The sequence below is a fragment of the Poecilia reticulata genome, chromosome 23 (assembly GCF_904066995.2).
Source record: "Poecilia reticulata chromosome 23, P_reticulata-male-v2, whole genome shotgun sequence".
In the NCBI taxonomy this organism is placed as follows: domain Eukaryota; kingdom Metazoa; phylum Chordata; class Actinopteri; order Cyprinodontiformes; family Poeciliidae; genus Poecilia; species Poecilia reticulata.
This window is the reverse complement of record NC_088852.1, coordinates 5,913,277-5,925,791: the sequence shown is the minus strand read 5'-3', so window position 1 is coordinate 5,925,791 and position 12,515 is coordinate 5,913,277. Positions and strand designations below refer to the sequence as shown.

General features: G+C 37.1%; 1 protein-coding gene across 3 annotated transcripts in view; it reads right to left on the bottom strand.

Moving 5' to 3' along the window:
• Positions 1-12,515, bottom strand: part of dgki (diacylglycerol kinase, iota) — a 70,044-nt gene that overhangs the window by 20,136 nt on the left and 37,393 nt on the right. For all 3 annotated transcript variants that reach the window (XM_008400489.3, XM_017302859.2, XM_081603744.1), the window contains exons 4-20: positions 11,983-12,057; positions 11,766-11,822; positions 11,616-11,681; positions 11,467-11,535; positions 10,906-11,022; positions 10,511-10,585; positions 9,290-9,385; positions 9,118-9,200; positions 8,828-8,888; positions 7,537-7,650; positions 5,164-5,289; positions 4,837-4,915; positions 4,470-4,525; positions 3,811-3,873; positions 2,365-2,438; positions 1,001-1,112; positions 832-918 (exon numbers count right to left, since the gene is read on the bottom strand). In XM_008400489.3, coding sequence (XP_008398711.1) covers positions 832-918; positions 1,001-1,112; positions 2,365-2,438; positions 3,811-3,873; positions 4,470-4,525; positions 4,837-4,915; positions 5,164-5,289; positions 7,537-7,650; positions 8,828-8,888; positions 9,118-9,200; positions 9,290-9,385; positions 10,511-10,585; positions 10,906-11,022; positions 11,467-11,535; positions 11,616-11,681; positions 11,766-11,822; positions 11,983-12,057 — 1,410 coding nt within the window. The remainder of the gene's footprint in view (positions 1-831; positions 919-1,000; positions 1,113-2,364; positions 2,439-3,810; positions 3,874-4,469; positions 4,526-4,836; positions 4,916-5,163; positions 5,290-7,536; positions 7,651-8,827; positions 8,889-9,117; positions 9,201-9,289; positions 9,386-10,510; positions 10,586-10,905; positions 11,023-11,466; positions 11,536-11,615; positions 11,682-11,765; positions 11,823-11,982; positions 12,058-12,515) is intronic.

Below are 12,515 nucleotides of genomic sequence, written 5' to 3'. Positions count from 1 at the left end.
TTTGGAGGGACCAACTGCTTTTGATGCTTGCAGCGGATTTATGTTAAAGCTAAAAAAAAATTGTGATGACAAATTTAATTATAAAAAAAAAGAACTGCATCAACAACACAAGTTTTAGAAATTGCATTGACGTTCTGCAGGCCTAGTTTAAAGTTTAAATAAAATGTCAATTTATTGGATGGATGGATAGAAAACAAAAAGTGGAAATTCAGGAAGATTAAAATTCATCACCTTGCAGAGCAGGAGAGACACGGAGAGAGAAAGAAAGATAAAGTGAGGGAAAAGGAGAACAATTGAGAGAGTAACAGAGAGAGCCAAGTGCAAAAAGAGAAAGAAAAAGACAAAGGAAGGGAAAAAGGAGTGAAGATTAAAGACAAACAGGGAGAAAGAAAGAGAGAGAGAGGGAGAAACAGAGTAAATGAGAAGTAATTTTTTTGTGTGTTTCACACATTAACTCGTGTTTTTTTTTTAATGGCCTAAAAAACTATAAAGGTACGAAAATGAGTGAAAAAAACTTTTAAAATCCAAAAGAAAAGAAGTTTGACAGACCTAAAGGGGGATTTATTGATCCAGACCATCTCAAAGGATTACAGGTTTAAATTTATTACATAGTTAGTTATTAATATAAAGCGGTACATGTTCACTAAATGCTTTTATTTTCAGCTCTGTAAGGGTTGAAAAACAATAATAATCCTTCAGAAGGTTTACTGTTAATAAAACCTGGGAAGTAAACATTCAATGAGAAAGACTTTAAACAAACTGTATTTTCATCACAATGGCGACACCTGCTGGTCATCACATGTAACTACATCCATGTTTGTGCGACATTACCTGAACAGGTACAGTCTTGTAAGTGGTGAGAACGACTTCTCTGCACTGGTGAAGCCTCTCACCGTGACCGCCGACCTGTAGCGCCGCCTGGTGGACGACACAAACATGTACGGTTTAGTAGAACGTCGCTGTTTTTCTGTCAGCTGATGTTTTCCAGGGTTTTTCTCACCAGAGAGGCCATGGTAAAGCCGATGACCTCGATGCAGCCGTCGTCGTGGCGCTGCGGCTCAAAGTCTCGGTGGTCTCCGGTGTTTCCCCACGGCATGGTGCCAGCACAGTACCTGCACGTCAAACACCAGCAGCTGTGACAGCCGTCTTCACGCTCCCAGAGAGGGAGAAGCTGCTCTTCCTCTGAGGACAGAAATCAACTCCAGAGGTACGAGAGTCAGCAGCAGACGGGTCGAAGCTCTGAACCCAATTAACAGAGAGCACTTCAGGGATCCGGCTCCGGTTCAAGAGTCTCATCGTTTCTAAGAGGCCTCAGCAATCGAGAGGAAAGGACTAATTTAGAGAGCCGTATGAAACGTCACATGTGACCTTTTGCATCAAGAAATAAAAATATTGTAAAAAATTTGTAGCAGAAATTAATAAATGTTTCCTAAAATTCTCTAAACTTGTAAATAATTAAATCAGTATTAAATATGTAATCAAATATGGATATTTTTTGCATCAATGGAACCAGTTTATATTTTATTGTGTTCATTTAAGCGCATATTTGTTTTATTTTATTATTATTTTACTTTTTTTTAGGTGTTTTGCACTGGTATATGCAAGCACTGCATGCAAAAATATCAACATATTAATCAGAAATATATAATAATGGTTTCTTTCTTGAAAAATAAGTTTAAATATTGTATTAAATATTTAATGATTCTGTGCTCATTAAATAAATATTTCTGCATCAAGCAAAAATAAATACATTTATCTGTAATGATTTCAGTGATTTAATAAATAAATCCATTATTAAATACAAAATTCATTAAAAATTTTAAATATATTAAAACAATAGAGCACATAAACATTATTAAAAATGTGTGCTTGATAAGTAAATGTATTTATTATGAATATTATCATGCTTTCACATAATAAAATGAATGTGAAAGCATGCCAACATTAATATTTATTATATTTTAAAAGATTTAATTATAACTTTTATTTAATTATGTTATAATGCTGTGTTGCAGCACTTCCTGACCAATATAAATTGGATTTATTCGTTTTATTTCAATTATTAAAATTTTTTATGTTTTATTTCTAAATTCATTATATCTAATTTTATTGTGTGATTTGACAATAAAAGTTGTCATTTAATTATGTTTAATACATTTTTACAATATAAAATATAAAGAATAATATTTAATTTAGTGTATTTATTTAAAAAGTCGCCATTTTTCTAAATATTTCATGATTTATGTGAGGTTAGATTGCCTTTTATGCAATTGTTGAAGAGTTTAGCAAGATTCCAATGCAGAAAATATCAATGATGAAGTTGAAGAAGTAAAATCTGTCTGGATGCGTTTGTGACCGACCCACCTGGGAATGTTTAAAAACACGATGCACTGAAACTTGAGCTCCTGGATTTTGGGCGTTAGATCCGTTCCATCGCACTGCAGAAAGCAGAGAGCCAGAGTCACGCCTGCACAGCAGAACCAACCAGAACCAGAGTTTGTTCTAGACCCGCCTTTCACTTTGACAGGCCGCTCAAACATAAAGCTCACTTCCTGGTTTCTACTGTCAGATCACACAGCAGGGGCTCCTAAACACCAGTAATCGGTGCTGTGAAATATTTTTAATTCAACTCATAATAGGAGATAATTGAACTGTTATGACTGTTAAAGCAGCAGAGATTTAATGTTTTAGTTGTGAGGGAACGGGGACGGTTTTATGCTGATGTTAAACACAGCTGAAGTCAGAAGATTACATAAACGCCTCGTGGGCATAAATGTGACGCTAATTAATTGGTTTTAATGATTTATTTGAAGCGTTATTTTACTCCAAGCTGGAGTTAATGTGGAGCATCTGTAAAAAAACCCAGTAATGGCTCCCATTGGGAATAATAAAGACGCCATTAACATCGACTGCTACGCTTGGATTCAGTGTCAAGAGTAAACACTCTACAAAAACATAAAACCTTCCCGGGTGTTTTAATCTGGTTTCTAGTGAAAATATCTTAGTACAAATGAAATAAGACAAAACTACCCTGTGGATGAAATAAAATAAGGAAAAGTATTTGATCTGTCAAAGCTAACGTGTTGTCCTCATTAGTGTCACTGGACCAAGCAACCATTTTACAGGTTGGACAGGTCTATGGGTGTCATGAAACATTCGTTACATTTTTTAAACAAAATTATTCTTAGATAATCAGATTTCGAGCCATTTTGGGGCATCTTGTCACTTTAAATCCAAATAAGCAGCTACTGGCCACACCCCCAACTCAACGTTTACACTCGCACGTGAAAACGGCTGCACACAAATGCCCAATTGTACAACTATACAGCTTTGAAAAGCAGAAGTACGGCCTTCTGCGCAACCAACAAGAATGCAGCAGGTGCTTTCTCCATGCTAAGTCAACAAGAAAACATTTGTATTTTCCAGCAGCCATTGTACAGTGCAGTAAAACCAGCTGACCAAACGTGCTGGAGCTCCACAGGCGTCACTCCGTTGGGGTTGCTAACTTCGTCTATGTGTGCATTTTAAGAGCTTTGATTGTTTTTAGAAGCACCAGAAATCCAAATGGAAGTACAAAAAAAAACGTAAGTTTTGAATAATAGATCCCATTTAAACCTGCTTTCTAGGCCGTGGAGAGCTATTTATTTGTTTTAACATGGAGTGAACGTGAGTGAGGAACCCCAGTGGGACTCCTCCTCAGGGTCAACCCCCAAAGAGAAGTTGAAGGACGGCGCGTTTAATCACCCAACTCAGACATGTCGACACGGAAGACGATACGAGCTGAGAGAGGAAGAGCGTGTTAACACTCACCACCACTCTGACGTGCTTCGACAAGTCCCTGGAGCTTCTCTGGAGGAAATCTGAGAACGCAGCCTGAATACACGCACGCACGCACGCACGCACGCACGCACGCACACACACACACACACAGGCAGATAAACAGACAGAAGAAGCCAATCAAACAGAATTACAGTTCATTACATTTCCCTCATTAAAAAGAGATAACTCCTCTGTACGTTTCCGCTTCAACTGCCGCCCATCCTTTCTGACTTTCAGCTCACGTCTTGCAGAAAAAAGTCAGCTGGATGATTTTTGTTACATCTGTTCATCACTTTCAAGTTGATTTGAGTTAAATTCATCGCTGGAAACAAAGCGGTATACTGTGTGGTTTGTTTAGTTTTTCCTCAGAATGAAGGTCAGATGAATTATTAAGAGCGTGGCATTTGCTTTGTGAGGGTTCTGGATGAATATTGCACAAGTCAGGCTGCTCATTATTGATAAATAACTTGGAAACCACTTTCCCTTAAAGGCCAATGTTTAGCAGCTTTTGAGAGAAATCTCCCTCGATTTACTGTTCCTCATTCCGGCAGGGCGTGTGACGGTCATTAAGGCAGAATTACAGCAAACTGGAGACAAATGTAAACTGTCCGGTCAAAGTTGGTAAACAGTTTGTCATGGAGGACACTTACGCCAGCGTAGAACATCTTGTTGCGGAAGCGGCTGTTGAATTTCTCCGGGTTGGCCTCTGGACGAGAACGAAACGGCGAAAAACAGAAGAAAATTCAATCAACGTGTGCAGAAATCATGGAGGGTTCAGGGATTTAATAAAACAATACAACAGAACCTTGATAAATTATTCACATCCCTTGAATATTAATATTAACATGTGATGTTTTGGAAACAAACTACAGTGGGATTTAAACATGAAGAAGTGCATTATCTTGAAGTGAAAGTGTGGTTTTAAATGTTTTAGCACATCAATTTGACAAAAGTACATTAAGCATTAAAGTCTGAAGGGGTGTGAATACTTTTGCGAAGGGAATTTGTGAAACAGACCTCTGGACTCGTGGAACTCCAGCGTGACGTGAGCATCGAAGCCGAGGCTGAAGTAGTTGTTGAAAACATTCAGAGGAAGCTTAAAAGGAACAAAAAACATATGTAAATATCAATATCCAAACTTTTATAATTGGAAATTTGTAATACAGTAAGAAAATAATTGGCCAGAGAGGTTCTGGTGCAACACATAATCAGTATTTACACGTAAAATATGCAAAAATAAAAACATTTTGAAGAAAAAAAAAACAGCTTTACAGATTCCTCGTCTGAAAAACATGTTTAGGAATAAATCCAGGCCATTTTCTGGCTTGACCCTTGACCCCTGACCTTCTGAGTGCCTTCTTCTGGCTGGACCGCAGTTTTCTCCACCAGCAGGTTCCACCTGTCGAGCTGCACCACCGAACCGTCCTCAACGTGACACAAAACCTTCGACACGGGCTCGTCCGTGTAACCCTGCAGCGAAACAGAAACAGCAGCAAGAAATCAGGATGTTTGAACTCAGTTTCTTCTCATCTGAATTCAAATTTAAATATGAAGTATGAATAAATGTCAGCTGCATCCTCAAGCAGAAAGAACTAGAAATGATTTAGTGTTCATTAAAGGAGTGCTACGTTTAATTTGGGAAATAAAATCTTTATTTTGTTTGCATCTTTTCTAATATCTTATAAGATCAGCTTAAGTGCAAAATGTGCCAATTTTTTCTGATTTCCTCAAAGACGCTCTGACTGCAGAGAGCTAAAAAGGACAACCTCACTTTAACACAGACCTGCAGGAGCGATAAAGACGACAGTATTAAAACAGACGTCTAAAAGAGGAAAGAAAAGAGGAAGAAATATGAAGAAAATGAAGCAAGGAGGGGATTAAGAAATGAAAAAAGATAAAAACAGACGAGGAGAAAGAACAGCAGTCAGCCGTGTGCAGAGGATGAAAAGGGCAGAGCTCTTGCACATATGGTAGCTAGAAATTGTCTCGGTCTAATCTTCTCTCGAAGCGTGAATCTCTCCGTGGATCAGAAGCATCTCAAAGTCATCTGGACGTCCTCGCCGCGTCATTTCAGATCAAACAGCTTCGCTCTTACTGAGCTGAATCTTTAGAAATTAAACTCTGCTCACAGGCCATCATTAAAATTCATCTGTGCTGCTGAATAACACTTCCTAGTTGCTGATTAATGCATCTACTTATGCAGAGAAATGTTCCATGTTTTGCCTCTCAATTTGATAAAGTATGGGAAACAAAGCACTGCTACGCTTCCAGTAGATTTATAAAAAAAATAAAGAATGGACTCTTTTAAGACTAACCAGTCAAATTGCAGAGACTGCCTCACCTGTACTGACATTTTGCATCAACCAAGAGGCTCAGGGTAACTTTGGAGGAGCTGCAGAGAGCCACAGCTCAGGTGTTGGAAGGAGTTTTATTAGTCCCACAAATCCAGATTTAGGGGAAGATTGACAAAAACGAATATTATTGAATGTTCTGGTGAGATTAGACCAAATTAAACATTTTGAAGCGCCGTGTGTGGAGGAAAGCTATTACTGTACCCAGAACACATGGTGGTGGCAGCATCATGCTAAGGGAAGGATGTGTATACTTTCCAGTTGTAAAATTCAAGCATTTTCTAGACTTTCCCAGCATCTCAATTGGAAGATAAAAATAAAACAAATTAACTAAAAAACATAGTTTAGTTTCACTATTGTATGATATAATTTATCATTGTTATTAATAATGATTGTGATAATATTTTATATTCTACAGCAAAGTCAAAGTAAACTAAAATATCGCAAAATTTCAATGTTTTTGAAATGTTTCTCTTACACCAACTCTATAAACCTGAACAAAACAATAATTTAACATTAAAAATCCTCAATTTCAGTCACATTTAGTGCATAAAATATAAGCTAACCTCCATTTTAATTACACAGATCAATCAGTTACTGAGCATTTAGAAATAATAAACATTCAAAAATAAAATAAAAATTGTTCGCGCCAAGTTTTCTGGCATGTAGCAAACAGAAATAATTTAGGTAATTCTAATTGGCCTAAAATAAAACAAAATTGGTCTGATTTAACTTCAGACAGTGAGAAAAAATTTTTTGTCTGTGTCTTTATGAAAATATCTGACTCAAACTGTAAATATTTTCCAAATTTAGATTGAACTTTTCTTTATAAAACTGTGCTGTTAGAAAATCAAGAACTTTCTTTCCAAATCTAACTGAAACTCAAGTATTTTCAAGGATTTGAACCACCTGTACAAATGCTGTAAAACGGCCTAGTCAAAGTTCAGAATCCAATTAGCGACTTGTTTTGTTTATTTAACGTTCTTAAATTATTTTTGACTTTTGGGGATTCCATTCAGAACAAGCGGAACATTTTGAAAGGAAACAGGTAAAATATCAGCTCTAACTAAATCTTCTGAGCCCGATGTGTCAGCGGCTTTGAGGAGGTCAAACGGAGGTCAAGGTTTGAAATGCTCCGGAAGAGCGCTCAGACATCCTGGAATGTGGGTTTCCCTGGAACTCCCAAAGGCGTTGGAGACGCAAACACCTGATTTATTTTCAGAACGCGAGATAAAAACAGAAATGACTTCGCTGCTGCTTGACGAACTTCACCTGCCGTGTAAAAAAAAAAAATCTCTGAAATAACTGGAGGATAAAATAAAATCTCATCTGCCGTTTACTCTGCAACACGAGTCTGGAAACTCACCCCGCCCCAGTTGAGCGTCCTGGCGAGGTCATTTCCTGTTCCCAGAGGAAGTACAGCGACCGGAGGCTGGGGATTCATCTGCAGCTCATCGAGAGCGGAGAGGATCCACCCCACCTACAGACAGAGATGGGTAGTAAATACCTACCCTTAGTTACAGTTACTTAAGTAACTTTTTCTTTAAAAAAAATTTACTTTTAGTGTATTTTTAGTACAAAAAACACACTAAAAGTGTAGTACTTTTTACAGTGGATACTCTACTCACTGTGAGTAATTTAACTAAATTAAGACAAAACAAAACATGAATGAGATACAAACGCTTGGAATAACTTTACTTTGTTCTAACATATGGTATCTATTACTGACTATAACTATTACTTTATTAGTTTATTTAATTTAATGTGTATAATTTTGTTGATGTCACTCATCAAAATGTAATGTTTGTTCAATTGCTGGTTGCATGGTGTTTCATTTATAACTTTGTAATTTTGTGTTTTTGCTGTTAAGTAAATATTGTAATCTATTATTCTATCAGTTATTCAGACAATTAATTGACTAATTGGATAAAAGATGTAGATAAATTTGACAGATTTTTTTATTAAAACACTTCATTTTTATACAAGATTAGAAATGCATTAAAAGATGAAAATAGACCAGCAATGAATTTCCTTTCTTTCTTTTTTTTATAAGAAAATAAGTATTTTATTGCCTGAAATTTAAAAACACAGCATTCATTTAGTGAATTTGAACCATGTGAAGATAAAATTAAACAACTTGAGGCGTTTTGGTTAAAACATATTTTCGCCTTAAAAGTAAGAATTTGATATTTTTGTACATTTTTGGCATAATTACAGCTCTGAATCAGTTTTTTTTTCTTCACCAATTGGTCTATATACTCCAGTTAATGATTGATCGATTCCTGGAATTAGTTGACGCCTATTTCAATAATTGATTCATCGTAATTAATCGTTTCATAATTTTTGATGATTTCTAAATGTGCTGCCTAAATCTGGTAATTTAAAGATATTATTTCAGTCTTTAAAATACCAGATTTTATGTATAACTTTACATTTTTGTCTGTCTGATGACATAATTTTCCAATATTAAATCAGATGTTTCGATAAGTTACTCATGACTCAGTTGAATTTTACCGTTTTTATTTTTACTTGAGTAAAAATGTGATAAAACAATATTATTTCTGGATACTTTACCGACTTCTGCTTACGCAGAGGTAGAAAAGCTCCAGGATCTTGGTAAACAATAAGAACTGGTTAAAAAATGAACAGAGTCTTACTGTGCCGTCTCCACCGCAGGCCAGGATCCGCAGGTTTGGCACTTTGCGATACAATTCCAACCTGAGAATTGAAACAGCAGCTGGATGAGAGACGGCTGAAGAAATAAATGGTTCCTTTCAATGTCGAGACTGAATTCCTCTCCAGACTCAAAAACCTAAAATCCCGTCCAGCTGGTGTTTAAAATATACCACAGATTTCCAGTCACTTAATAAAAAAATCTAAATTCAAGCCACTGTTTCAGTGTAGGAGATTCAGATCTTTTGTCTCGAGATTAGAAACGATTACTCACGCTTCTCTTAGTCCACCCTGTGACAAGTCGAACACTTGTCTGGGGTTTAAGATCCACATGAACATGTGCAGCAGCTTGGCACCCTGCAGGTGCAGAAGTATGAAACAATGAGGGCTAACAGCGGCGTTTCAGGTGCTGTGAGAGGATGAAAGGGGTAAAAAGATTCACCCACCTGGTTGCCTCCGCTCTTGGGATTGACAAAAACCAAGACGGGTTTCATGAGGGGAGAAGGAAGTGGTTTCAAAATGAACGGACGCCATTTAGAGTCCTGCAGGCAGAGAGAAAAGTTTAAAAATAAAAAGTCCAGGCAGAGAGAGTTCATTACATCTGGATTAAGAAAACAACTTTAAAAGTTTCTATGGTTTCTTTTTCGCCTTAATCAATAACTACATTTGAAAGACTATAACTTTTAAACCTAAATATAAATACACGAGTGCTGCAACTAACGATTATTTTAGTTGTCGATTAATGTATCAATTAATCGTATTTTAAAAATATGGTACTTTCTGCAGATTTTTTTTCTTTAAGTAATACTAGAAATACATTGAAAGGTGCAAATAAACAATTATATCCCTTTTTAAATTAAGAAAATAAACATTTTATTGTCTAAAATGCAACAACACGACATTCCTGTAGTGAACGTTTGATCATTTATGGCAAAAATTCATCTGCAGATAAAAAAAATTGTCGAACATGAACATGTGAAAAAGTAAGACAAAATTTTCTATTAGCTAATTAATGACTGGGTAGCAAAAAGTGCATAAAAAAAGATTTTATTTACATAATTTGAACCGAGTGAAGCTAAAACTGTGACTTAAAGAGTTCGGGTTAAAATGTATCTACAGACAGATAAGTTTGTTTTAATCTTAAATGTGAAACATAAGTAAGATTTTGAGCAGTTTTTGATTACTAACCATTACTGACTGTGTTGTTCTTCCAGTAAAAAAACGTTTTTTATTCTGTACACTCCAGGTAACAATCAATTACAAAATTAGTTGATATTTTAATAATCAATTAATCACAATCAATCTGATTAATCACAATTAATCTGATTAATCACAAACACAATTAATCACGGTTAACCCGATTAATCATTTCAGCCCTAAAATATGCAATGAAAGAGAAGAAAGTTAACTTTAAATAATTTAAAAATGTAAAAACAACACATTTTAACCTAATGTTAGATTTAACATTAAATCTAAAACTAAAAGGAGAAGAAATGTGTGAGAATAAAGAAACTGATTTATAAAAAGACATTTAATCTTTTTGCAAACTGAAATAAGATTTCAAAAACTTGTTTCTGTGTCAACACACGCACTTTAAAACCATAAACACATTTTCTTTGCTTGTTTACTAAGAGCCACTGGATCAATAGGAGAGTTTTCTCACTCACTTCCAGTCCTTTCTTGCTCGCCCTTCGTTTGAAAGACGTCCGTTTTTTCCTCCTGGCCGAGTTCTTCAGCGAGCTCTGGGACACGGAGAGTTCAGATGTTAGTTCGCTGTCACCGAGTCCACGCTGACGCTGATTAGAAGAGCGATGAAGCATGCGACGTGTCTGCGGGAGACATTTTTCTGCACTGGTGCGTGAGTGAGGGAGACTCAAACAGCGGCCTAAACTCAGGCTTCCCTCAGAGATCAGACGTACGTCGGATCACATCGCATCACACCTAGCAGCCTCCGACAGGCCGCTTTTCAAATTTAGCCCCAACGAGGTCGCTTTGCATCATCGTCACCGGATGACAGCGGGTGAACTTGATCGACTGGAGGGAAGGAGGGCCTCTTTCTCACCTGTGGTTTCCTGACTTTGATGATCCAGGAGGGAGGGACGATGACTCCGGCGTGGGCCCCCAGCGAACACGGCTCCTCGATCTGGTGCAGCATGAAGCACGTCACCTTGTTGTGGAACTGGAAGACAAATACACGTTAGCTTTTATTCATCTCCAAGAAAAAAAAAACCCATTTCATCTCAGTATTAGATGAGTAGATCATCGTAATTGAATCTTAACACTTGCATGCATCACCTGCCTCAAGTCTGGAACAAATTGACATTAGCAAAAACGACTTATTAAATTATTAGGGGTTGCTAGGCAACAGCACAGCGCCTGTCCATAGTGACTAAACAATCAGGAGGTTTTTCAAACGACTTGTCCAGGCACCAAAAAACATCAACTTATTGCCAAAAGGTAACATACATCTTTGAAAAGCAGAAGTGGAGCCTCTTGCACAACAAACGAGAATGTAGCAAGTGGTTTCTGGATGGTAAGTCGACAACAAAGCACTTGTCTTTTGTAGAGTACAGTACTTCATTTTTATTTAGTTTTGTTGAAGATGAATGATGAGTTTCCTTACCGCCTGTTTACACCAAGAACAACTGATGGCGATTATTTCTTTACTGTGGAAGAACTTCTGCTGAAAACTCTGAAAAAACAAACATTCACAGTGAGTTTTTGGTTCTTTATAAGGACTGCAGGAACATCTCTGTGTGTTAGTGAGCCCACCTTCCCACACTGTTTACATTTCCCCTCCTGCCTCCGCCTGTGGACCCAGTGGTGTCTCAGTACGTTCTGTTGGCAGATAATGGCGCTCAGAGCTGCGATTCCTCATTTTTACAGCCACACACACACATGTTGACATGAAGAAACACTCACGTCTCTGAGGCATCGGGACCCTCCCTCCCTGAAGGTCGGCTTGCATCTGAAGTTAATCTTAACAGAGACACAGACCACAGTCGTGAGTCTGAAAGCATTCATCTGCGGCTCGACAGAATTTGACGGGAACAAGATTGGATTGAATTTAATTCAAAGGAAATATACGTCGGCCTTGAAGGATGAGCAGCTGAAGCGTGTTGGTGTTTGTGAGCCGCACCTTTTCTAGCTGCTCTATGCAGCCGGTGTGGACTACAATCTTACAGGCGGCGCATTTCCTCCTGGGGGCCGACTTCTTAAAGGAAACACAGGGAGCACAGAGCAGAGTGAGACACAAAGCCGCTGAAAATACGAGCAGTGAGGAAAAAACTAGTCATTTATCACCTGGTAAAACACAAACACTTCAGATGTCACAGGGCAAGTCGCCTTCAAGAACTAGTACTGCACGGTTACAATAAAAGCATTTTTACTCTAGTTTATAATGCAAATATCTCACTGCACTTGAAATAAGACAAAACTAACTTTCAAGAAACTTTTCAGCAAAAATTAAAAGTAATTAATTCCTTAATATTAATAAAAAACACACTAAGTTATTGGTGAAATAAACCACCAGAGGAATTAGACACTTAACTCATAATAAGGGGAAAAATATCTTGTTTTATTGGCAGATTATTTCACTTATTACTAGTACAGTTTGATCAGGAATTATTGATTTAAAATAATGTTGGAAACATTACTTGCATGTTAGTTTCG